General features: G+C 51.0%; 1 protein-coding gene across 1 annotated transcript; it reads left to right on the top strand.

Moving 5' to 3' along the window:
- The first annotated feature begins 597 nt into the window (after window positions 1–597).
- Window positions 598–5325, top strand: KLF10 (KLF transcription factor 10). The gene is made up of 4 exons (XM_086609500.1): window positions 598–623; window positions 2776–3015; window positions 3111–4008; window positions 4935–5325. Exons 2-4 carry the CDS (start codon window positions 2785–2787, stop codon window positions 5192–5194), a joined length of 1389 nt encoding a protein of 462 aa, XP_086465626.1. The 5' UTR covers window positions 598–623; window positions 2776–2784; the 3' UTR covers window positions 5195–5325.
- Window positions 5326–25644: the final 20319 nt, after the last annotated feature.

The raw sequence follows: 25644 nt of genomic DNA, 5'->3' as shown, positions 1-25644 counted from the left end.
CGCGTGGCAGCACCCCCCGTCCCCCCGTCCCCCCCCCCGGGGTGCCGCCACGACACGTCCGCAGGCATCCAGGCGCGCCCAGCCACGGTGTTTCCTCCGGGGAGGCCCAGAAAGGCCTGAGGAGGCCGGAGGGGCCGGGCCGCCCTCCTCCCCCCCGCCCCCGGCCCCGCTTCACCGCAGCCCGGCGGCGGGCGGGCGGGGGGGCCGCGCCGGGGAAGCTGCTCCCCCGGCAGCCGCGTGACCTCATGCGCGAGGAAGCGCGAGGCCGCCCCCGCCGCTCCCACCCGGACGCGGCGGGAGGGGGGAGGGGGCGGCACTGACTCAGCCGGCGGCGGCGGGGACTTACCGCGGGCCGCGCGCACGCCGCGCTGACACACTGGCCACGCCGCGGGGCAGCCGCCGATCACGCGCGGGCACCGGGCGCCCATTGGTCGCCGCCTCACACACCTTTGCCGGCGATTGGCGGCGGGCGGCCGGGAGCCCCGCCTCCCCCCCCTCCCCGCGCGCGGGGCCGGGGGAGCCGCCACCTGAATGGGGAGCGGCGAACAAAAAGAGGAAAATACGGGCAGCGGGCGGAGAGCGGCAGCAGCGCGGGCATCGGTCAGCCTCGGCTCCCGTCACCGGTGAGTGGCCGGCCCCGCCCGGCGGGCCGAGTGCGGACCCCGCCAGGGAGGGAACGCGACCGGGCACCCCTGGCGGTGTGCGGCGCGGAGTGTCCCGACGTGGGCAGGGGGTCTCCGGGGATGGCGCGATAGGGGAATCCTGAGGGGGCGCGCGGGGGCGGCTGGCGTCCCGGGCGAGAGGAGGGACCGCAGGCAGCGGCACGGGCGGGAGATCGGACTGAGGCGGTGGCTGGAGGGGGCGAGTCGCGGCGGGGAGACCGGGGCTGCTGCGGGGCGAGGGGAAGGAGCAGCGGAGCCCCCACGGGGAGAGCCCACGGGGCGCGGAGATGGAGGGAAGGGGGGAGGGGGAGGAGCTGCCGGGAACCTGTTGGCACCGCCGGGCCGGCGACGTGCAGCCTGTGTGCGTGCGTGCCCGAGCGCGCCCAGCGCGTGGGAGCGGCGTGGACAGCAGGCTCCGCTGCTGCATGTGCCAGGCGGCGGGGCGGGGGAAGGGAAGGAGTCGGAGTGGATCCTGGCGCGGCGGAGTCAGGCGGGGGCGGCGAGGCGAGGCCCGCCGCCAGGAGGGGGTGGGCGGTGCGGGGGCCGGGAAGTGGGCCGGCGCTGCGGGGAAGAGCCAGCCGCAGGCTGGAGCCGAACCGTGGGCCTGCTCCCCGCAGGGACGCCGCTTCTTTTCCCTTCCCTTCCCTTCCCCCGCGGCGGCAGGCGCCGGCTGCGGTGGTGCCCGCGGTGCTGACCCTCGCCCGGCCCCCGCCCGCTGGGAGGGGAGTGGAGGCGGCGCGGCTCCCCCGCCCGGGCTTTCCCCCGCCCTGCCTGGCCCCGGGGAGGCGGGGCGGGGCGCGGCGCGGCCCTGCCCGCGGCGGCCGTGGCGGGCGCCCTTCCTGCCGGCTGCCGCCGGGCGGGGGCGGCCGCGCAGGGAACTGGGTGAAAGGTCGGCGCGCGGCGGTACCCACGCTGCCGAGCAGGCGCTGATCACGCTTTGTTCACATGCCCCCGCCCAGGGCCGCGCCTTGATCGGCGCCGGCCAATGGGCGCCGGCGCGGCGCGGCGCGGCGAGCCAATGGAGGAGGGCGGGAGCGGCGCGCGCGGGGGCGGGCGGCGGGGTGCGCTGAGGTGAGGGTGGCGCGCGCCCAACGGCCGGGGGCGAGGCCCGCGCCTGCGTCCCGCCCCCATCCCCTCAGCCCGCCGCGGTGGCCGGTGTTAGTGACCGCCCGGGCCGGTCTCGTGCTCCCGCCGCTCGGGAAGTGGCCAAGTCTCCTTAAAAAGATGCATCTGACCCGTGACTCCAGCTGCCTGGAGACGCGGCTTCCAGAAACGCGGCTTTTCCACCCATATCGTCTTCATCGGGGCGGGGCGGAATTCGCCAGCAGCGGCGGGCACCATCCCTCAAAAATCAAAAGCTGTGTTAGGGATAATGGTGGAGCATACAGCTTAGGAGGCTTTCTGCGTGGGTTGGTTCCGTGTGGTGATCGGTCAGATTAGTGAATATACATACACATATTTTAGTTCTCCAAGTTGTTGTTTTTCCTTGCTTATATGTGTGTGAGAGAGACCTTTTGATTTTTTTCTGGAACGTTTTTGGTAGCTACTATCTTTTGAAGAAAATGCATCGGTCCTAATATGGTATTTCTTATGTGTCAAAATAAGCACAGTACCGAGGGCTGTGTTTAAAGCAAAAATGGAAGGAGGATGGGATGGGGGAGGAAGTTTTGTTTTCTTTTTTTTTGGGGGGGTGGAGATTTTTTTTAAGCTTTCAGATGCAACACTTGCAATATGGAATAACTTGAACTGTTGCTTAAGATTTGAGGGGAGTTCTTTTGTCTCAAGAAAATATATAATCTTCACCAGATGGCCAGAGTTCCCCACTAGCAACTTCATAGAATTTCATAGAATTTCTAGGTTGGAAAAGACCTTAGAGATCATCCAGTTCAACCGTCTCTAATCCCCCAAATTTTTTCCCCCAATATTTCATAAAAATATTATATAAATAAGAAAGAGGGCAGGAAAATACAGGCATACCCCCCACATGACCAAGCATATCTATCTTGCGCAGGTTGCTTTGTTTGTTTTTTACGGTGCTCTCTTACGAGTAACTGCAAAATATTCAAACTTAGCATCGGATTTAAAGTGTCCTTTTTTCCTCTAACCGAAACAGGAGGAAGAAATGGAGATGATGACAGAGAAACAGAAGGATACTAAGTATATCTGGAACAATACTCCTGAAAAAAGCGATTATGAGGCTGTAGAAGCCCTGATTTCTATGAGTTGCAACTGGAAATCAGACTTCAAAAAACATGCAGAAATGAGACCTATAACTCCAGCATCTGATATGTCAGAAGAGAGCGACGAGACTTTGCTTCCTGGAGCAGCGGACTTTAATGCGATACCAGCATTTGTAAGTTTTTGAATTTGTATGTGTGTGTGCTTGCTTTTAATGACTGTGTTTTGCTAAGGCACCTTCCCTTACTGTTGTCTCTCTCCCCCACGCAGTGCCTGACTCCTCCCTACAGCCCTTCTGACTTTGAGATGTCACAGGTGGTCCTTCCGGGGGCATCAGCACCCACTGCAGTGCTCGGCAAGTCGCTGGCTGAGGCTGCCAAGCCTCTGGCTGCACCTTGGAGAGAAGCAGAGAGGCGTCCAGCAGCTGGGCCTCTGAAAGCTCAAGCGACGAGTGTTATCCGCCACACGGCCGATGCCCAGCTTTGTAATCGCGAAACCTGCCCGGTGAGAACAGCCAGTGTGTTGAAATACCAGGACAGTGTTTCGAGGGAAACAAACAGTAAACAAAACACCGAAGCAGAGCATTCAGTGTGTTCCACTGTGGTGCCGAGCAGAGCCAGTGATGAGAGCAGTGAACTGCCGGTGGCAGAAGGAAAAAACACAGAACCAGCTGTAAGTCCAGTGCCCTTGGCAAAACCCTCAGTCAGCCGACATCAGCCTGTCCCTGGACCGGCACAGCCATCAGTAGCAGTGGCACCGCCGTGCCCTCCCCAAGGCAGTGGAACGCCCCCAGTGCCAGTGATTTGCCAGATGGTCCCGCTGCCTGCAAACAACAATGTTGTGACGGCTGTAGTGCCCAACGCCACGCCAAACCACCAGCCAGCTCTCTGTCAGCCCATGGTCCTCATGGGCACTCAAGTTCCCAAAGGTGCTGTTATGTTTGTTGTGCCCCAGCCAGTGGTGCAGAGCACAAAGGCTCCTATTATTAGTCCCAATGGCACGAGACTCTCTCCCATTGCCCCTGCTCCCGGCTTCGTACCTTCTGCAGCAAAAACCGCTCCTCCGATTGATTCTTCAAGAATAAGAAGTCACGTTTGCAGCTACCCCGGATGTGGGAAAACATACTTCAAGAGCTCCCATTTGAAGGCTCACGTCAGGACGCACACAGGTTGGTCACTGTTGCTGGATGTTAAAAATCAACGGAGAAAATTGTGGCTACGTGCACCATTTGTTAAGGTTCTAGCAATTACTAGATTTGTTCATGGAACAAATTGTGGGACAGCAATTAAATCTTTTTGCCAGCACGCGTTATAGTGCTGTCTAACGTCTGACAGGAAATCTCCCACAGGGGAAGTTGACTCAGCAGTTTGTTTGTGCTGGCCTCGCTTCATGTCAGAAGGCGTTCAGTAACGCTTCTTACAAGTGTGGAAGCAAGGCCTTGCCCAACACAGAGTATCCTTTCCTAGAGTTAAAGACACCTTACTAGGCTTCTCTGCAAGAATGCCTTTGTCAGAAGTGGGTAAAACTTAGAGATTATGTTGTGAAAGAATACAAGGATCCACTCCAAACTACTCCTGCCCTGGTTGTGTTAGAGTAACTTCTCCACGCCTCAGCTCTTAATCGCAGTAGCAGAAAGAGTCGCATATGTTTTCACGTAGGCTCACGGTGCACTACCAGAGCTGTTACCTAAAACGCTGTTACAGGTTGCCTTTCAGAGGTTAGTTTCAGGCATGCTGAATCATCCTAATCTGCAGTTATGTGGAGCTGAGAGTTAAAATCAGCTGTCTGGAGACATGAAGACCACCTCAAATTATCTGGTTCCAGAGAATTGTTAACCCTTTGTACTACTTAGCCTTTAGGATGGTAAGTCTGTGTGTTTAAATATTGATACATAAACAGGCTTATATCATTTAAAAGCAGATCACAGAATCACAGAATGTTAGGGATTGGAAGGGACCTCAAAGGATCATCTAGTCCAATCCCCCAGTAAACTTTTTCACATTTCATCTATATAAAAATAGTTAATATTTATGTAAGTGGTAGTATTTGTTGCTCATGGTGTTTTTTTCTTTGTGATTTTTATTTTCCTTTTAGGGGAAAAGCCGTTTAGTTGTAGTTGGAAAGGCTGTGAGAGAAGGTTTGCACGCTCTGATGAACTGTCTCGCCATCGCAGAACGCACACTGGGGAGAAGAAGTTTGTCTGCCCGATGTGCGAGCGGCGGTTCATGAGGAGCGACCACTTAACGAAACACGCGCGTCGCCACTTATCGGCTAAGAAGTTGCCAAACTGGCAAATGGAAGTGAGCAAGTTAAACGATATTGCCGTGCCGCCGACATCTACAGCTGCACAGTGAAAGGACTTATTCTGAAGATGGTGGAATTAACTGTTGTCTCTGGGATATGTGAGCTAAAAAAGGCTTTTGCTCCTGGTCCGTGGTTTTCCTGTGCCGGCTGCTGACAGCGGTGCGGCAGAGAGGCAAAGGCAGTCTGTGCTCGGTCACAAAAAACGTTGCTGGGAGAACTGGTGGCTGACTGGAATAGCGGGTGTCTTTTGCACTGGTAAGGAGAGTGAGAAAGGGAAGGTTCCAGAGCAGAGCAGCACACATTGTGCCAGTTTTAAATTTTGCAGATTATTCGTAGGCACTCTAGAGCAGTCGCGTGTGTTACTGAGGGCTTGCTGCCGACGCGTGAGACCAACTCGGATTTTAACATTCGATTGTCCATCTTCAGCACAGCACAGACTAGGAAGAGAGCAGTGTACGGGCACAGGCTTGAAAGCTCAGAATGCACCTGCGTAAGATAATCTAAATCGTTTTTTCTACTTCTGCCAGCTTTTCTTGATAGGAATCTTTTCCTCCTATCCATTCTCCAGCCCTGTCATAAGTGACAATTTGGTGCCGAACTCCTGAAGACTTTAGACCTATCACCCTGCACAGGGGTGTTTAACACACCAAGCTTTATACCGCTGGCCAGAGGGGCTCGGAATGGGCCTTCAGGGGCACCACTTGGGCAGCTGGAGGGTGGGAAAGCTTCTGAATCCTCATTAGCTTTGTAATATTTTCCCAGCTTGTTCGGCAAGCCTTGTGGTGATTACAGTTGGTTGTACCTGGGCATCGTACAGTGCTTCTGCTTTCGTGTTGCTTATGATTTCCTTTACACCTTCCCACAACTCTGTACCACGGTGTTTTTCACAAAGGGATACAGCGCACTTTTAAGAGAAATGTTGTAACTGTAAACTACTCGGGTTGATTAAGGAAGAAAACCAAGAATCTTGGGCTTCTCGATCGTGTTATTCTGTGAACGATGGTTTATTCTAAAAATGAAATGGATATATTATGTATTGTATTAAATTAGAAAGTGGTGATTCAAAAAGTAAAACGAGGCAGTAAAGACTCCGGCCTCGAGTTTGAACTGTAGCTTTTGTGACAAATAATGCATCAACTTTCACTATTTCTATTTTATCATATTATGTTGAGGACGCATATCAGAAAGTGAACCGTTTGAAAATAGTGTATTAGATACGCTTTTTGTGACTACTTTAAAGATTTGCACATTTCTTATGTTGTACTTTATACTTTGTTTACAATAAAACCAATTTTCTTTAATATAGAACTTTTTTTTTTTATTCAGAGAACTTAACCCTTCGCAAGGAAAATAACCTCAACAAAGTACAGTGTCCGTCATTATGTGTCCTGACCAATGAAACACCATCTCTTAACTTTCGATATATTTTTTTTAAGCTGTGTAAGGCCGACAGCAGTGGAATTCCAAGTCAACACTTACTACTCTTGAGTCCATGTTTTGGTGTGTGGGTTTTTTTTTTAACTCCCAACTCTTCATCTCCCCTCCTTTTCTTCAGGCGCCCACAGATAAATGTGCTTATGTAAGCTGTTACAACACACTGGTGAAAAATATTTCCTTTTTGTTGGTGATGGAGCTGCACTGTATTCCCCAGGGTGGAACCCAGCCCCTGTTTCCAATGGCCAGGCCTTCAGGGGGAGAGGGTGGCTGGGGCTGGGATCGGGATCCCCCCACGGCAGTGCCTGGGGCCAGTGGGAACGCAGCACTGGTGCAGGAACCTGGGCTTATCTCACTGTTCTCTGGGGTGGGACTTTCCCTGCCCGCTTCGGCTCCATCCTTAGAGCTGTCTCCTGTAGGAGGGCAGGGAGGTGGGATTTTACCTGCCCGGGGGGCAGCAGGTGGGCAGCACAGTTCCTCAGCCTTCTGCTGCCTCCACCTGTGTGTGGGGGGGTGGCCACTTGGTGCTGCTGAGGGGAGCTCCGCTACCTCCCGCTCTGCCCTGCCTGCAGGGATCCCCAGATTTCACAACCGCGTGGCTGTTGACTCACTGCCCTGCCCTGCGGGGTGTTTGGGGCAGGGGCACTCCTTACCTTACCCTGTTTGACGCAGTGCCCTGCGTAGGAGAAACGTGAGTCATCGCCCTTTCTTCTTGTGCCAGAGGGAATATGCCATCGCAGCCCAACGCAAAACAGATGTTTCCCCAGGAATGTGAGTCCTGCTCCGCCATCTTGCTTCAAGGTATTTCACGTTTTGTGGGCAGAAGGTAAAATAATTCAACAGCTCTGGATACGAAACCCTTCCACATCTGCAACTAGCCATTGGGCTAGGAAGCCAGGTCTCCTTGCCAGCTCTGTCTGGCCCACTGAATCTTGAATACAGTTCTGTTGTACGGTTCCACGTAACGAAGGCATAAAGAAAGTGCCACCCCCATCGTTATCCTGCCCAGCTGTGGCTCTCCTCGGCAGCGTGTGCACTGGGCTTTGAACGCCCTCCAGCTCAGCAGGGAGCTGAACTTAAACCTGAATTCCCAGGGGAGTGCTCTCATGCTGCCACGCAATGAAAGGGGAAGAAAGGGAGTTTCCGTGCCGTGACCATCTCCGCTGCTGGTGTTTTCCGAAGAAAAAGCAGCTGGTGGTGCATTTTGTGTGGCATCCAGCCCTGGAGGTGTGTGCGGGGTGTGCCTTGAGAGCACGCGCTGGCGGCACCGCCGCAGAGGCTGCAGAGGAAAGCCTGTTCCTGGCATTGCTGTGAGCGAAATACAATACAGCTCCTCACTCTAAATACAGAATTCAACAGTCAGAAGTGCACTTCTGACTAGTTCCAGCCGAAGGCAGAGCAGTAGTTGTGAATTTACCTCACATGACATTTTTGAAAGCTTAACCATGGAAACCAACTGGAAGTTAAACCAGTTGTTCAGGGGTTTAATCCAAGTCTAACCTGAAAAATGTGGTTGAAAGGGTGTTATCAGCCTCCTTTTCAATACTGACTTTATTGTGCAATCAAATTTGGTTGCAGAGTAGCAAACTTAAATTTTATGATTTTTCTACAGATTTCTGTGAATAATTAAGGTTTCCTTACTTGTGTATGTAAACCAAAAACATACCTCATATTTTGTCCTCCTACTTGGGTTTAACGATGAAGCCAAACAGAAACGCAAACCAAAACACGCTCCGCAAAACCCCCATGATCAGCACTTGGATGGGCGCTGGCCACAGTGGGAACCTGCTGGGGCGACCACTGCTCCCGTTAGCTGTGCAGGCAGGGGAGTTCTTCAGGGAACTGACCTGAAGAAGTCCAGGAGATCAGCATATGTTCTTGGAAGCAGATTTTGGAAGTATCCATAAACCCCTCATCTTGCTGCTTAGCGCTGATCTCCAAAGTGATGCACGCATATAAAAATCAACACTGCCATGGTGACATCAATTATGGTTAGTAGGAGTGAGAGATGTTCCCCATCCTGGCGGGCAGGGAAGAGCAGCTGGGGTTTCACAACAAGTTGTCGTGAGGAAGAAGGGAATGAGCCACCGTGCCCAAAGCCAAGCGATATAACCCCATGCTTGGTACGCCTGCCTTGCCGACGGGCGCTGGGGGAGACGAGGGACCGTTTGGGAGGCGGAGGGTGCCTGCCTGCCCTGGGGGTCACACGGGCAGCTCGCTCCTGCCGCAGGAGCAGCAGCAGAGCTAAGCAGGGCTGAGCAGGATGCATTGGGGGGCTGTGGGTCTGGTTATCCCACCCCTTGGCTAAATCGGCACTGATAAGCCATGGGGAACTGTGGTGCAGGGGCACCCCGTACGTGCCCTAAGCATGCCTTTGCCAGTGCTTGGGGATTTTAAGCTCTTCAGAGAGGATGGAGAGAAGGCTGGAAAAAGCCAGCATTTTCCCTTGTGGTTTGGAGAAAAATAATTTCCATTACAGCAGGAGTATTTGTGGAAGGCTTAGATGTTCTATGAGTGAACTAATATGTATTTTAAAAGAAGAAGGGTCCTGAGCTGGGGCAGCTTGCCTGGAGCCACAGACACGGCTAAGATGAGAACCAGGGCAGCTTGTCTACGCGTCCCGCCTGAAGAGCTTGGCTTTCTGAGGTTTTTCCTCCCAAGCTTTACCATCCAGCAGTGTTATTTCAAGACACCCTTAACCAATTGGTCCTGTGGTCCTGGCAGAGGGTCCGTACAGCCTCGGTGCCAGGGTGGGTGCCATGATGCAGACGTGGCACATGCCTGAGAGCTGAGAGGAATGGCTTTTTCATCAGCTGGCCTCAGACTTGCACACTGCATGCAGAGGCATCAGGTATTCCCCTGGCAGCTCCCCACTTTTACCGTAAACAGATGATTCATTTGTCTGCTTTGGCAACAAACTTAGATCACCAAGGAAACACTTGCGAGCTGTCAGAAAAGTTAGAGCACAAAATTAGGTCAAAAGAAATGATGAATGAACGAACATATGTGTTATGGGCTCAGGCTCCCTGTTGTTCTGTACCACAGATTTTCCACAGAAGTCTTTGCTTCTCCTGAAACGTGGTTGGGGCAGGGTGTGGGTAATATTCATCTGGAACAAATGTTTTTGGAACTGTCCTGGTTTTAGCTGGGACAGAGTTAGCTCTTCTTTTTAGCAGCTAGAAGAGCTCCGTGTTTCGGTTTTACTGAGAGGCTTGCTCTGAGAAGAATGTTGATAGCGCACTGATGTTTGTAGTTGGCACTGGGGTCTCAAGGACTTTTCAGCTGCCGTGTTCTTGCCAGTGTGCAGGAGCACAACAGGATAGGGGGAAGCATGGCTGGGACGGGGAGTCCACGACTCTCCTTACGAGAGTTGTACCTGGAACTTAAGATTGAGGGCCAAACTGGCCAACTAGTATTCCATATCATGTAGCGCCATGCCCAGTATAAAAGCAAGGGTCAGCCGGAAAGAAGGGCTTTTTGCCCTTCCAGGGCTCTCACTTTCGAACTCTCAGAGTGCTTTCTCTCTGTCTCGGGGCCTCCTGTTCATCCGGGATTGCGGTATCAGGATTTATCTGTTTTGGGATTGCAGCTTTGGGAAGAGACGGGCCTTGGTCAAGGGGTGGTGAGCAATTACACCGTACAACACTCGTTTGTATGTATTTATCCTTGTACATATCCATACATATACATATTGGTAGCGGTAGTAGTAAATTGTTCTTATCTCAACCCACGGGTCTCTTTTCTTTTTCTTCTTTGATTCTTTCCCTCATCCCTGGGGGTGGGGAATGGTGAGTGAGAGACTGTGTAGGGTTTGGTTGCCGGAGCGGCCTAACCCATGACACATCTTATATGTAATCGGAGCTTCCATGTCTTTTCTAGGGATATTGTGATCTGGAACACTTTCTGTTGTCAGCAAAAGAAAATGTGACACTTAAGCAATAAGAAAATGAGAGCAAAACATGTCTTTACCCATCTCCCTATATTCACAAGAAGACACGGCTAAACTTGCTAATGCGCTTGCTGTGTTGTGATATAAATCACGTAACACTCATACAAAAGGTGCTGAGTAATTCGGAAGCTTCATTAGGTTACCACAGTTTTGATGAATCTTTACGCTTGCTTGTGTATTCTACTCTGAAAGTCAAAGCAATTATCTGGTGAAAAAAATTCTACTGTTATTGCTACTTCAACTACTCGGAAGGTTTCAGTAGGTATCACGGTACTCGCATGGCACGGCTTCCCAAGTTGATGCAGCAGTCGTGGGGAATACCCAGGCACTACCAGCTGCGGCGAGGCGTGAGCACACCTTGCCTTGGCTAAATATTCCCCAAGGCCTCTGCAAAACTGAAATGGCTTTGAATAGTTGAGGCACATAGCATCTCCTCTCTGCCCGGCTTGTCTCCTAACTGCTTCCCACACATCCAGGAGGAAATTACATTTGTCAAGTCTATTTTTTTTCCTAAAAGAACTTCAAAAACTTCTCCTTTCATTAGTGCCAGCTGGGCTGGATTCCATCCCATTGTCATTGTTTAATTGTGAGGGCTGAGATCTTCATGGCGATAGCTGGGGTACTGGCGCAGGGCACTTACTGTGAGCAGCAGTCCCAGACAGTTGGAACACTTCTGCTTGGGAAATAGAGCTTTCCAGAGCAGGCAGCTGGAAACTGCAACCTCCACCTCCCCAAAATGAAAAGAGAAGGAGAGTATCTCATGCAACCTGAGCAGAATTAAAGAAAATAGAGACTACAGAGAGTACAGTAATAGCCTAAAATGCAGGGTGGTCCAAACGTTAATGAAACCCTCATCGAGCAAGCAATAAAGCAAATCGTCTGACCACCCGTCAGCCGTGATGTAACAGTGCCCGTCGTCGCAGTCACTAAACAAAAAGGCCATCAGAAGCTGCAGCATCGCGAGGGAACGAAGCAGCCATTTTCAAAGCAATCAGCTTAACGAAGGCACCGTTCCCGCTCAGCGGCAATCGGCATCCATCAGGTAATCCCGGCTGACGGGGAGGGAGCACGGAGGCAGAGCGAGGGCTGGGACACGCAGAGGGATTCCCCCGTCCGTCCGCAGCCGGCGCGGAGCGCTGCCCCGAGGAGTGGCGGAATGGCGGCGGGCTCTGCTCCCGCTCCTGAGGCACCTCTGCCTCCTGCCATGGCCCGGCTGAGCATAAGCGGTTTTGCTTTCTTTTCTTCACCCCATCGACATTGCCTGCCTTCACGGTGCCGCACAGGCCCTCTGAGGCTCTGCTGGGCTCCCCGGGCTGCAGAGTGGGTTATGAGGAGCTCCCACTGCTGGGAATTAGGCTATGTGCTTCCCAATGGCACCATAGCCCTTCTGCCTGGTGGGTGACAGTCACCCTGTCACCCCATCCTCGCATCCCCCCGGCACCTGGCTGCTCCTGGTTCTGCACTGGCTTCCACAGAGCAGAGCTTGGGAAAAGGGGAACCAGAAGTATCCCTGCTGCGTGGGAGCCTTTGCTGGGGGCACTGGAGCAGCTTGAACCCCATGCTGGAGCCATGTCGCTGCCCGGCCATGTCCCTTGCTGACCCTGACCCGTGGGCTCGCCTTCCCCACGGGCATTGGCGCTCACCGAACCTCCAGCCCTGCTCAGCAGCAGTCTGAAATTTAGGTCTCTTCTTCTCATGGAACCTGGGAGATGTTAGTCTGGGACCTCACCTCCTCACTCAGCCACGGCCAAGGTGACTCAAGCTTCTCATGCTGCCAGCAAAGCTGGTGGCTGCTCAGGAGGCCAGTGTGATCACTTCCATCTCCTTTCACTAGGAGAGAGTCTTGCCATTTTCTGAAATAAAGGGGAAACTGTGGCAGCTGTGTGAAACTCTCAATGCAGTACACAGGTCAAAAATACCTGTCATTGCACTAAGGAGGAGAAGGAAATTGTTACCGTCTGGAAGTAACCAGAGGGAAGCAGAGCGGGTGGGAAGGACAAGCACTTACAGATTAGCTGGCCTAGATAGCATCACTTGTGTCTCGCACAGATTTGTCTTAATAACCCTTCCAGCCATGCGACAGTGGGAATTATTTCAAGTCTTTCCATAGGAAAACATCCTAAGTGGTTAGTTGCTAATCTGCAGCTGGGGGGATCTTTTTATTATTTTGTTTTCCATTTATACAAGAGACTTTTCAATTCCCTATTTAAAGCGAAGCAACAAGTATGATGAGTAGATCATGAGTCACTAGGCCAGGAAAAAGGCTGCAGGAAGGCTGGACTATTTATAAAATGTAAAAGAAAGAAAGGAAATATATTCTAGATGCGGATAGATCTGGAAGGTGACTCCATCTTCTTTCGTGGGATTGCATATTCCTGAGCCCTAGACAGCAAATCTCCCAGGAAGGGGGGGGGAAGCATCGGTGGGATGTACGTGCTTTTTCGGAAAGGACTCATTGACGTTGCATGGAGCAGCACGTGCCGCAGAGCCTGCTGGCCACTCGCCCCTGACAAGTGAGGGGCACAGCCATGCAGCCAGGCTCCCTCTCGTGTATTGCATTGGCACTGGCTCCGTGTGCTGGGGAAGCAGTGGCAGAGGTGGCTGGAGAGGTTTCCTGCACCGCGGCTGCTCACCCTCTCCCAGCTGCTCTGCTGGGAGGTACTGGGCCGTGGGCAGGAAACCTCTCCATGGTTCAGCCCCTTCAGCTCTCAGTTCATCCGCTTGCGCCACCGTACTGTGAGGTGGGATGCAGAGGTGCTGTTGGGAAACAAACAAACAAACAAACAAACAAAAGCTATTTGGCAATAATTGTGAAGCCTTGGCATGGCTGGCAAGGGCATTACTGATTGCACAAACTGGCCTAGGTGGTCCCACGATCTGGAGAAACCACAGCCTGACACTGGGCTTGGGCAGTGGAAAGCAGTGGAAGCTTCACCTCTGCCAAAAACTGCCAGAGCCGTATCCAAGGGCACACACAAACAATGTGGCTTGGCCTCCTCTCACAGCAGATGATTGCACATCTCTCTGGGTTTTGACAGTAAAATTCTGGATAATTGTAGCTGCTCTGGGATGGGGTTGGGTGGGAGCAGTGGGAAGGACCTGTTGCCAAGAAGGCAGAGAGCACCTGAGGTCTTGAAAGGTTCACCTGCAAAACATGATCAATGTCAATCAGATGGGGTTAGACCATGCCAGTACCTGATGTTTTTGGAGCAGAGGAGTCTGCAGCCTGGGTCGTTTAGGTGGCTGACACAGCTTTGCCCTCATGTCCCTGTCCTGTGCTCACATCATCCCTACTTACGAAGCTAGGTCAAAATCCAAAAGCCTGTCATGAAACCGTGTCATGGCACGGTTAAACAGGTGCTTAAACAGGACACATGGACTGGAAGGTAATGAGCTTCCTTTATCGCTTTAAACACGGATTACGTGCTGGTGGCATGATTCAGCCTTCACGGTTCTCATCCAAAACACGGTTTGGTGCTGATGTTCAGCACATATCCCAGTTTGTGGGATAGCTGCATAACTAATGAGATTTAGTGTGTTTAGACATTTATTTAGGCTCTAGTTTCATAAAGCACAGGATCTGGGGAAGAAGGAGGATGGATCTTTATTGTTTAAGTCATAAATTCTCTGGACTATGTGCACACAAGGTGAAAAAATGGTCAGTACTATTTGCACACCATTTCAGACAGTAGTTCAGTGAGTAAATAGTGTGAGCCGGGTGACAGATCCTCAAGCAGTGCTTCTTTGAAGGAGTGGCTCAAATCAGTGTGCTTCTAGGGGGAAATGGAAGTGATGCCTAGCTCGAGGAAAGTTACTTTTGTTTGCTAAAGTTGAGAGAGTTGTCTGCCTCTGTTACCCATAGCCTTTAAGAGAAAAAAAGGGGCACCCAATTTGTATGTTCTTAAAGTATTGTCGGTGTTAGTAGGTAACAAGAAAAGAAAAGAAAAAGAAAAGCATTCCTGCAAGGATATTTTGGTGGCTTTTACCACCACTGTCAATGGAAGCTTTGCAAGGCAACATTAAGGGATTTAGTTTTGCAACACTGCTGCTGGGGAGGAGGAGAATTCCTCAGCAGCATAACGTGGTGCTGGCTTGGCTTCATCGTGTCATATCTAAGAAACACAGGCCCTGCCTCCTGAAAGCTTTAAGCCTATGTTGAAAGCCATTCCAACACTAAAGCAAACTTTAGATTGTCCTCAAAGGTGGTGTTGTCCAGAATCACTCAGATAGAAATCATCCCCGCAATAAGAAAGCGATCCGCTTTATTTCTGTGCATTGCTAACGTCGTTGGTTGGCTTAAACAGTCTATAAAATAAACCATTTCTTTTGCTTGAGCGGTGCCGTTGCGGTATGCGGTCTGGGATGGCTGGGAGCTCCTCGGAAGGAGTTGCCTTATCCCACAGAGATTTTGCAGGGCTTGCCGGGTCTGGCATCTTCAAACTAGGTTGCAGAAGTTATGATACCCTCCGCTTCACTTCGATGTCAGGCAGGACAGGCAGCGGTGGTTAAGGCTGCAATTTGGAGACAAAGCTTGGTGTTGGTATCAGACAGGTGATGATTTAGGGTTTCTTTCTCCTGGACTCTCACTTGCCCGTCTTGAGCTCTGAGCCTTTGGTATTTTGTTACTCTGTGAAAGCTTCAGTTTTTGTCTTAGTCACAACTACGCTAGACTTGCTTTGCTTCTTTGGAGGAGCCTCAGTAGGACCAAGCATCACTTGGGTTCAAGGGTGTGTGGGGGTTTTCACTTTCCCCCCTTCTTCCTCTCTCTTCTGGGTGTTGATCAGCTGGGAAGGATGGAGCAGCACTTTGTCCTGTCCACGCTGGGCGTTGACACTAATACACCTCAGAAGCGGGATTGGAGGGAGGAGAAAACCAAGCAGGAAGAGCAGAGAGACCATCCCCTCATCCACCTGTGCTGGGAACCACAGCCACAGTGTGGCCTTGCCACTAATTAGTGTAATTAATACTGATGTAACAGGAACTCTTTACAACCCTGAGCACTGATTGCAATGCAACTGCAGAGCTGAGTTTGAAGCTGCAGGAGTCTCTGTTAATATCATCAAAGCCAAATACAATGTTGCTATCAACTCTTGCCTTTTGGCCTGTTTTTCCTGATACTTTTTGTTTACACACGGATATTCTCCCTTTTCCTCATTGCTGCCTGTTTCTTTCTCTGTTGTGTTTAATGAGGAAATTTAATTCCCCATCTTCTCTGCAGTCACTTTGCCACTGTTTTAATTTGTCCCCAGCTTTGTGAGTGTGCTGCAAAAGAGTAAGCCGGATGCTTTGATACGCTGGGTTGGATTTTAAAGTTTTGACAAACACTGATATTTCCCATGGCAACAACTCCCGTACCATACAGCTCCCAGCACAAACCTTGCTCTCGCAGAAACAAACGTAGCTCTACAGCGTCGGCTGCTTTCTAAGCAGATGTCTAATTGCAGATGAGATATGAAAAGAGGTCCTGGGGCCTGGGCAGGGTAGGGGGACCCCCAGGGGAGTGTTGGAAAAAGCAAAATTGACCACTCGAATTTACTGGACGTGACCTGAAACTCTGCAAAAAGAAGAATTTGCAGCTTTTGCTGGGACAGTAGTTGGTGCAAAAACCTCCTCCAGACAGTCCCCCTTGCGCTAGCACCCTTCTGGGTCCCACCAGGCTGCGGGCACTCCCACCTCCCAAAATGCATGTCAGCGGGGTTCAGATCTGGGCACTCACTGCCTGAGACATCAGTGCATTAAACTGAACGGCCGTCCAAAGGAGGGGTTTTCAAGGCGGCCCAGGATGTGCCACCATGGGAGTCGGCTGGGCTCGCCCAGCTGCAGCCCGGCTCTCCGGCCTTGGTTTGCCTTCTGGCTGGCCAGGGTTGGAAATTGTGTGCTACCAGCAGATCAGAGCCAGGACTGATCGAGCCAGCTTGTATTTCAGTGTTTCAGAGAAAAACATACAGTAGACCTCCTCCTCCCTTTTTTTTTAAAGAATGTCCAAACCAGTTTATTCTTGATATTTTATTCCAAAAAAACTTACACAGCTCCGTATTGAGACGTGCCTGAAAGAGGCAGCGTTTCTACATGATAGTGTAGGACACATGAAGTGTTTTCTAAGGCCTGCAAACCTGCCTTTGCAGGCCTAGCCTTGGGCAGTTTGCTATTTTTAACGCAAGGTTAAAAGAGAAGATGCTTGTGTTAACCACTGCTATGAATGTGGGGATTGAAGCCGAACTCTTTGCCCCAGGAGATGCTGACAAGTTCACGGCTACAGCTGGGGCTCCTTGCCAGCAGCAGTAATGTGGGGTGGCCAATCTTAGGTCTCCTCACTTCTTTGTGAGCTTTGTCCCCAGCGTAGCCTCCATACTTTGGGTCACGCAGTGTGCCGTGGAGACGGCCAAGGGTTGTGCAAGAGGGGAAGCCTCCTGGAAGGAGGCAGCAGCCAGAGAAAGGCTGTTGCAGAAGGACCAGTTCAACACCGTGTCCCGTCGGGCAACACCTCTGGCACGTGTTCTGGGTGCTGGGTGCCAGTGGCTGGGTGCAGCAGCTCCCAGCCCCGGCTCAGCAGCTGCTCTGGCTGCCACAGAGCAGTGAAAGGGGTTAGACAGGGAAGAGGTTCACAAGGACCTGCTGGAGCTGGGGCAACTGTGCATGTGCCAGGGGTCTAATCGTGGCGCAGGAGGCTTGTGGTGCCAGAGAAGGGGGCTGGAGGAAGGCAGGACTGTGAGGTGGGGGCGCAGGGATAGCAAAGGGGAGAGCTGGTCCCTGAGGAGTGCAGGGTACGTGGTAGAAGGAGATGTCTCCAGGCGTGCTGATATTTTGCAGTGGTGGCTCACGGGCTTTGAAACTGTGGTTCCCTAGGACTATGTAAAGCATAAAAACTGTAGAAATTATGAATTTAGCCGTAACTCTGCTTCTCTCTCTAATTACAGCATTTTTAATGAGCTTCATGCAAAAAGTAAGCACAAATAATATTTTCCTTTTGTTGTTTTCTTCCTCTGCTCTACTTCATCATGTTGGCATTCCCCATGCATTCCTCTAGTTGACTCAGACCCCTGGGAGAGAGAGAGCCCGAGAGGGATGGGCCGGGGCGAGCGCTGCGCCATCTCCAGCTTGGCAGCACTGAGGTCCCAGCTGCCGTGCCGGCCGCGTTCAGCAGAGGCGAAGGCCGGCGCGGCGATGTAGGACTGCAGTTTAGTGCCATCCCCGTTCCTGTCCATCACACGCTCTGGACAGGAGTGTAGCGAAAACTTATTGTTGAGAGGTTGTTTTTCTTGTCATTGCTCTTCCTTTTTTCCCTTTCAGAGTTATGAAATCAAGGACGTGAACTCTTCCAGCAGGGCCCTAAGACCTTTTGACAGGAACATCTGTGTCCTCGGCATAGGGAGTGATGGGGAAGAAGAGGGAAACAAACAGCAAAGGCAGGAGAAGGAGCTTCTCTTCAGCTGCTGTTGAGCTGGGAAAGCTGCTGCTTGTGGCTTCTCTAACGTCACCTGGAACCTCCTACCTCCCAGCTTTGAGGCAGGTTTGCTGAACCCGCAGCTGGAGTTGCATCTTGGCAACGTTTTTGATTTCCATCTTTTTTTTTTTTCCTGCCCAGGTAATCCCAATTTGTTTTTCCTCCCTCCCCGAGATAATCCTAAAATCAAGCAAAAGGGGCTGAGATGGGCTTTTGTAACACACAGCATCTGTGCAAAGCAGGTACCAGGCTGTGCTGCCAAGGCTTCGCTCCCCGTCCTTGCTGCAACTGCCTCTGCCTGTGTGTCGGTCCCCGCAAGCCACTGTGCTGAGACAAAACAGCATTTGTCACGTCTTACTGAGCAAGGGCCTCCCCGCAGCGCTCAGACCTCCTCCCGCAGCTCTGAGCGCGACGCCTGGACACAAGGCAGCCTCCCTCCTCCCCGTCGCTTTGCCATGTGATGGCCCGTTTTGCCACTCAGAAGAAAATCTGAGAAAAACTGCTTGTGTTAATTTTTATTTTGGCATTAGAAAGGCAAATGGCAATTCTCAGCAGATTGGACTGATCTGATTGAATTCTGAGTGGTTCCTGCGCTGATGTCAGTACTTGAGGTAACAGCGGCAAGCCAAAAAAATACTGCTTCACCAAGAAACCTGGGAGGTTTATTTTTCAGTCCCTGTAGCTGCTCTGAGAATATCTTCCTTTTTTTTTTTTTTTTTTAAACAAAAGCCTTTTCGGAGTATGAATATACTGACTTGAAAACAAAGCCATAAACTATAAACTCACCCATACTTAGACCTTGGTGTCTGGGACATGGACAGGGTATTTTGGAAAGAAGGTCACTCTTCTTCACTTTCATGAAGAGGCTTTTTCATTAGTCAAAGCTGACAAAAAGCCTCCGGTCTGATTCTTATCATTCTCCTGGAGTTTCCAAGGGCATTTAAGGGATCATAAATATAACAAGAGCCTTTAGGGAAGTTTGTTACAGAGGAAGGTTTTAAGCTGTGGTTGACCCCCAAAGGCATGAAGAGCACTAATAATTACATGTATGATTGAATTTATGAAGTTAATTAATAAAATCTGTGCTAGTAAAAGATGAAAAAGCAGATCCTCGCACACCCCAACAACGCAGATTTCCTTGCCATTGCACTGGTAGAACAAATTTAAGCCAGCACATTGAGCAGGAGGGTTGTTCAGCAAGCAGTGCAGGCTCTGGGGGAGGTGGATATCTCCAGGGCAGTCCAGAACCCGACATGAGGGCTGCGCCTCTCTCGGTCTACAACCTAGTTCAGCCCACTTGCTGTTTGCAGCTCTCAGTGCTGAGGCTGGGAATGGTGAGACACTGGAGCAGGTTATCCGGAGAAGTTGTGGATGCCCCATCCCTCAAATTGTGCAAGGCCAGGTTGGATGGGGCTTTGAGTAACCTGCTCTAGTGGAAGAGGTCCCTGTCCCTGGTTGGAAATAGATGATCTTTAAGGTCCATGCCAACCCAAACCATTCTACCATTCTATGATTCTATGATGTCTTCAACAGGAGCTGGTGCAAGAACATGTTGGCCTCAGTGTTGAGCGCTTGGGATTTGAGACGGCTGGGCTGGGTCAGCATCGAGCAGTGTGGGGGTACAGCTGCAGCCTGCCCAGGGACAGGGCCTGGCATGTATCTCCACATACGCCCAGATCCCAGCCCACAGGTTGCATTGAACAGGTAAATTCCAGAGACACTGGGGCGGCAGTGAGGGACATGTGCTTGCTCTCTCTTGTTCACGTTGGTCACTGCATACCTGGGAAGGGCCAGCTCTGGAGGGTGGGAGGGAATCTGACTCAGCACCCAGGACAGCCCCCTGATGACAACTCTACATCTGGTGTAGATGCTCCTAAATGGCAAACACAGGAGGGATCCTTGCCCCAAGGCTGCAGTCAGGAGCACTTTGTCCATTCCCTGCTGTGGGACTTTACTTGTCCAGCTCTGCCCTTCCTGCCATGGTGAGGAATTGCTCTAGGCTTGCCATCTGCCAGCTATTGCCTGGCGGGCTTCCCTGAGAAAAGTGAGCTGCAAGGCTGGTCCCTTTGGGGCAGAACAAGGCCTAGGACCAAATCTGCAACCTCCTCTCTGTGTAATTAGGGTGCTGCTGCAGAAAAAGCCCTGTCAGCACCTACAGCAGAGCTTTGGAGAGAATATTACTTTAGCTGTCTGTGGTCGACGTTCAGCAAAGTCTGGCTGAAGCAGCCTCTCTGGGAATTTCGGCCCTGTCCCAGCCGTCTTCAGATCCCGGGAGAGCTGAGCTGGGAGCAGAGCGCCACAAACCATGGTGCTTATTAGCAAACACCGGAGTTCGTGATGAAGCTCCTGGTGAACTTGGTGCTCGCTGGCATGCGGATGCCCAGTGTGCTGAAGGAGCGCTTCCCTGCGTCGCAGACAGCCACATTCAGTCTGCTGCGAAATCTGGCTCTCTTCAGTGCAGAAATCAGAGCCGGGTGAAGCAGTGGACCAGGCAAAGGACAATTATTTTTTTCATTTTAGGCCCACAGACTAAGGAGAATACCATCTTGTGCTGCTGATGTTTTTGTATGCTCCTTCTCTGCAAATACACCTGTATCCAAAATCTGAGCTGCGGCTTCTCTGTGCCAAGAGCAGTCACAAACCACATCTGCTACCCTTCTGTACCAGGAGTGAATGGTCTAAAATAAACAAGCAAAAAATACGGGAAGAGAAAAAGAAGCAGCTTTATCAGAGGGAATGTCAGCTGATAAAGTAACAAATCCATTTGCTAACATAACTTTTACAACCCCTGAGAACCTCAGCCAAAAATTAAGCAATTCTCTTGCTTCACTCTGGTGCCAAGTGACTTTCAATCTGCACCATCTCTATTAGCTCATACGAAACTCTCTTACTACTGCTTTGTTGGTAGAAGAATTTTAAAGCCCAACTATCTTGGTGTTTTAAATTTGAATTACTGTAGCATTTACTGGTGTGGCTGGCAGAAAGCGCAAGCCTATGCAGCTTGCTTTTGGTTTTTATTTTTCTTTATTTGAATATTTAAAGATTATTTCTTTGCTCGATCGGTGACACTGATGATGGCCACCTTTATTTCAGATGGAATGTGCACATCTTAAAACTTATCAGAGAGCCTGCCGACAGGCTGAGTTGTTTCTCTCTGGTCCTCTGTGTGCCACCTGCCACGACCTGCTGTCACCGCCCCAGCCAGAGGTGACGTGAGTCAACGCTTCTGTGGTCAGGAGCAACCAGCTTTACGTGGCCAGGACAGATGGATTTGTAATGACGTGCCTTCAGTCCTCAGCACTTAACGGAGCCAAAATGTCTCATTGCAGCTCATGTGAAAGTCGGTGTGGCCCGCTGCATCCCGCCGGAGACTCTCCTAGCTCGATTGGCTCTTTTATATTGTGCTGGGCATGTCTTTGCAAGCATTTATGTGCCTTTCATAAACACCACATAGGAACAAAAGAACAGGTAGGGTATGTGCAAAAGGATATACCAGCACTTCCTATAAAAATGCTAATGCTGCGTTGGGCCTCTTGAGGGTGTTCAGTGATGTACAATAAATTACCTTTATATGGCTTGGTGAGCAGTTATGAATTTAACACGGTTTTCAAGGAGCAAGAAGTGTCTCTATAATAACAGTCAAGGAGATGGAATAAAAACCATTCCAGCCAACAAGCATAAAAATATCTGGCCTTTACCTTTTGAGTCTTCCTGATAGGTCTGAAATCCAGTTAAACCCCTATACCTAGGAGAAAACTAACACAAATAATGTCAGAGAGATTGATGCTAATGCTAGGAAAGCGAGAGAGCCTCTGTCTCTTCAAACACATTTAGTCACCTTTCCTTCTGCAATAATCAAAGGAATATTCAAAAAATGTTAGATTATTAGAGATAAGCTCATCTCCCTACTTGTTATTTGTGATACTCTGCTCCAGCGTAATGAACGTAAGTGATGAGCTGCTGTTTCTGCCAGATCTCATGGGCCTACCCACACAAAGGGTTGGAAGCAAACTGCTCTTCATTTGTAAATGAGAAGTGGAAGAGGTCAATCGGTAGAAAGCTTTTAATAGGTCAGAAAGAATAAGCTGAGGTCTAGAGAGTCACCTGAATTTAAATGGAAAGCCTAGGTCTCCCTGAGGTGGAACAACGCGGATGAGAAGGAAAGAGGCTGCAGGGTGTTTCTCTTCCACGATGGCCCCCACGATGGGATGGATGAAGTCATGTCTCTGGGGTGTCATCCAGAGACATTCCTGCACAGATCCCAGACCTCAGATTTACATCTCTCCAAAACACACGTGCTCCAGGACTGACCCAGTATCACTGGAGGAAAAGAGCTCAAGGACTGGAATTCAAGTCCTAGAGAAACCAGAGACTTTCGCGGGGGGCTACAAGATATTTTGAGGTGATTTAGGAATCAAGAACTAATTAAGCTTTCCTGTGTGGAGATATCCATTGTGCAAGAAGGTAAGTGTTTAACTAGCAATTTTTTTTATTTTTGATTTTAAAAACAAAAATTCCCTTACAGAAAATGAGCCATGCTGGGATTTGAGCTACTGCTGCCGTGGATGAGCAGGGGACGGATGGGCCCTCCTTCCTACACCCTGTGGTGGGACTGCCCCAAGATGGATGTATGCTCAGGAGAAGCTAATGAGCCTTTCAGACTAGCAGGCACCATCAGGTCATCTAGTTCGACACACCGTATTTCAGACCATTGCATCTCAGCTGGTTAGCCTTGAACTGAGCTAAATCTTGAGCTCAATGATACTTGGTGAGGGGCATCCACTACTGCCACGACACATCATCAGCAGGGGGAGATCCCACCAGAGCTGCTGGTAGCATGTTCCAGTCACTGCCTGCCTTCGCATTGCTCCTTGGTCCGGCTTTGGGCCGCTATCTTTTCTACCAGGGACTGAAGAGGCCCCTGTGATCTGGTTTTACCCTTCGATATCACTGGTTGGCCAAAACTGTGGGATCTTGCTGTGCTCTAGTGAGGAGAGATTGCTGAAGCAGTGATGTATTTTTGGTGCAGCCTGGGTTTGTTTACAAACATGTCCCAAAGCCTGTGCCTCTCCCCATTTTGGGGGCAGGCTATTTGTTTAGTCCTTGCTGGGACCTCCCTGCACACTCTCTGCGTTGCTCCAAAGTCAGCTCTCCTCTTAACATTCTTGCTTGAAATGTGTCCCTCACTCTGATTCCTTCTGAAGTTTTTTGGAACATCTACTTTTTACTCCTTTAATATTTCCCTTATGGATTTTTTTCCTCAGATAAAATACAGATTTGAGCACTCTCTCTACCATGCCATGCTGGGTCTCAGACACACAAGTCTTCTGCTGAAACAATTGAATATTGAATGTCAGAGGATGCAGCATCTCCCAACACAAGGACTTCAACGTCCTCAAGCCCCTGCTCAGCTTTTCTATGGGAATTCTGATCTGAAACTTTTTTTTTTCCTAACACAGTTGGTCAGCCTTACCCTGGTTCTGTCATTAACACATCCCCAAAGAGATGGTCAGAAAAATGGGAAGGCCCCAGTGCTGTCCTGTGTTCATGCATAGCCCAGGTGTCACCGCCCCTTGTCCTGGGTGACTCCTGCCTCCAGCTGCCAGGGACTCGGTACGGCGCAGACCCAGGGTGCTACCTGGCATGGAGCAGGGGCCACAATAATCTAACAGCAAACGAGGTGCAGCTTTTGCATCAGAGTCACCAGCACTGAGGGGACAGGCTGTCATCAATAAATTCCTTTCACACAGGCTGTTCGAGGGGAGGTTTTGGTTGTGCTGCCTGCAGAGCTGCCTGCTGCTAACCAACACACGGACAGGCAATGCCTCCCTCTACTCCCCAGCTCCGCAGCCCTCTGTGAGTTCATTTTTAAGTCTCTTAAACCAGATTTTACCCTGTATGTAAATTTTACCAGAGTGAGCCTCTGGCTGAAGCCAAGCTCTGCTGCATTGGCTTTCCTGCTCCCTGACAGCGCATGGCACCGAGGGCACAGGGCCAGGGCTGAGCAGTAGCAGTGCAGTCCTGCTGAGCCATGGGTGTATGTTTTCTCCCAGACCTCCCATATAGCTCTAGGGTTTAGGCAAAATGAAGTAAGTGTGACAAAACACCTGCCTGCATCCCATACATGGTGCTCCATGCGCTGTCATTCCCAGAAGCACGTGCCCACCTTGAGGACTGCGTTGACTTCTGGCTCAGTCCTCTCCGTTTGCTGTCGAAGTGATGGAGCACCTTGTTAAGGGTTTGCCTGTGGTCTGGAAAATCCCCCACGCACATGAGGTGCAGGTTTGCCTTCGCTAGCTTCTCTGCACAAAGGCTCTGGGCGTGTGCGGTGAGATTGAAGTAGAATCATAGAATCATAAAATGGTTTGGGTTGGAAGGGACCATAAAGATCATCTAGTTCCAACCTCCCTGCCATGGGCAGGGACCCCTTCCACTAGATCAGGTTGCTCAAAGCCTCATAAAACCTGGCCTTGAACACCTTTCAAGGCTGAGTAGTTTATCCCACTTGCACCGCAGGCTGCAGGAACCCACGGGAGAGGAGGCAAATGGACTCTGGGAGTGGGATCTCACCTCACAGCCATGCGAAGCAGGTATCTGCAGAAAGTGAAACTTGCCCTTCTCACCACTAAAGTCCCTGGGTGGGCCAGCACTGAAGGAGCTTGACAACACCGAGGGTGCAAAGCCTGGAAAATGCTGGTTGGGCATCCCTGCACTGTCTCTGCCTGGGAGTCAGAAGGATGAGTGCCAGTTTCTAGGAGCTCCCACGATGGCAGGGCTCAAGCTGCAGTAAGCAGGACTCCTGCCTACAGAGACCCTGGGCAGCCTCTACAAAGCTCCTTTAGGAGCCGGTGGGATGCCCAGCCTTGAGGTTCTCAGTCTGGCCAGTCTTTACCATGGTAATTACTGCTTCTCCCTTCATGTGTGCAGTCATCCTCTGCCACATCTTGGCTTGCTTCACCCCTGTTTTCCGGGGAAAGTAAGAAGCACGCATAAATGGTTGAATAATACAACAGTCCCGGCATTGCTCCTATGCCTTTAGTAGCTGCTCTGGGAAGTAAACAGCAAATGCTTTCTCCAGTTTCCTTCTCTGCTTTAATCTAACATGAAGCATCGCTCCCTGTACACACTTTGCTTACCCTTCCTAGAAGAAACTCACCCATATTATCATGAGATCAGCTGCGCCACATTTAAAATGTCATCGTGCTAACCAGGTACTCAGTCTAGACTGGAGTTAATATGGGCCAGTCCCTTGGGCTATTTTTAAATATTGAGGTCAGGGTCACACTACGTTGGTGTGTTAACATCCATAAATCTCTGCAGGTGACAGCTCTGGATTTCGAGCTAAGTGGCTCTGTAGGCACATCGAAGAGCCAAGGAGGGATGGGGACCTGGTCGGGGAAAATGAGTTTTTGACACTTTCCCCAAGATTGTAGAGTTTTCCACATGCTTTGCTATTCACCATATCACCTCAGAGCACGGCAAAGGAGTCTCCATCATGAGCTGTGATGGATCACAAGTGGTGTGGTTCTGAGAGTGCTGTGGCCAAAACACCTGGTCTGTCCCCTCAGACATTGATGCTCGTAGTGCTGCCGACATGGGCCTCTGTACGCAGCGTGCGCTTGGCTCCGAGCGGGAGCACTCCCAGGCATATAAATACCTCTCCACTTCCCCAA

Source organism: Tauraco erythrolophus, chromosome 3 (assembly GCF_009769465.1).
Source record: "Tauraco erythrolophus isolate bTauEry1 chromosome 3, bTauEry1.pri, whole genome shotgun sequence".
Lineage (NCBI taxonomy): Eukaryota > Metazoa > Chordata > Aves > Musophagiformes > Musophagidae > Tauraco > Tauraco erythrolophus.
This window is presented reverse-complemented; position numbering and strand designations above follow the sequence as displayed.

What these genes read in the sequence shown, in the direction of transcription:
- KLF10 (XM_086609500.1), top strand. Translation starts at nt 2,785, where the DNA reads ATGGAGATGATGACAGAGAAACAGAAGGATACTAAGTATATCTGGAAC. An exon ending in TTAATGCGATACCAGCATTT is followed by an intron (nt 3,016 to 3,110) that starts GTAAGTTTTTGA and finishes TCCCCCACGCAG; the next exon opens with TGCCTGACTCCTCCCTACAG. An exon ending in TCACGTCAGGACGCACACAG is followed by an intron (nt 4,009 to 4,934) that starts GTTGGTCACTGT and finishes TTTTCCTTTTAG; the next exon opens with GGGAAAAGCCGTTTAGTTGT.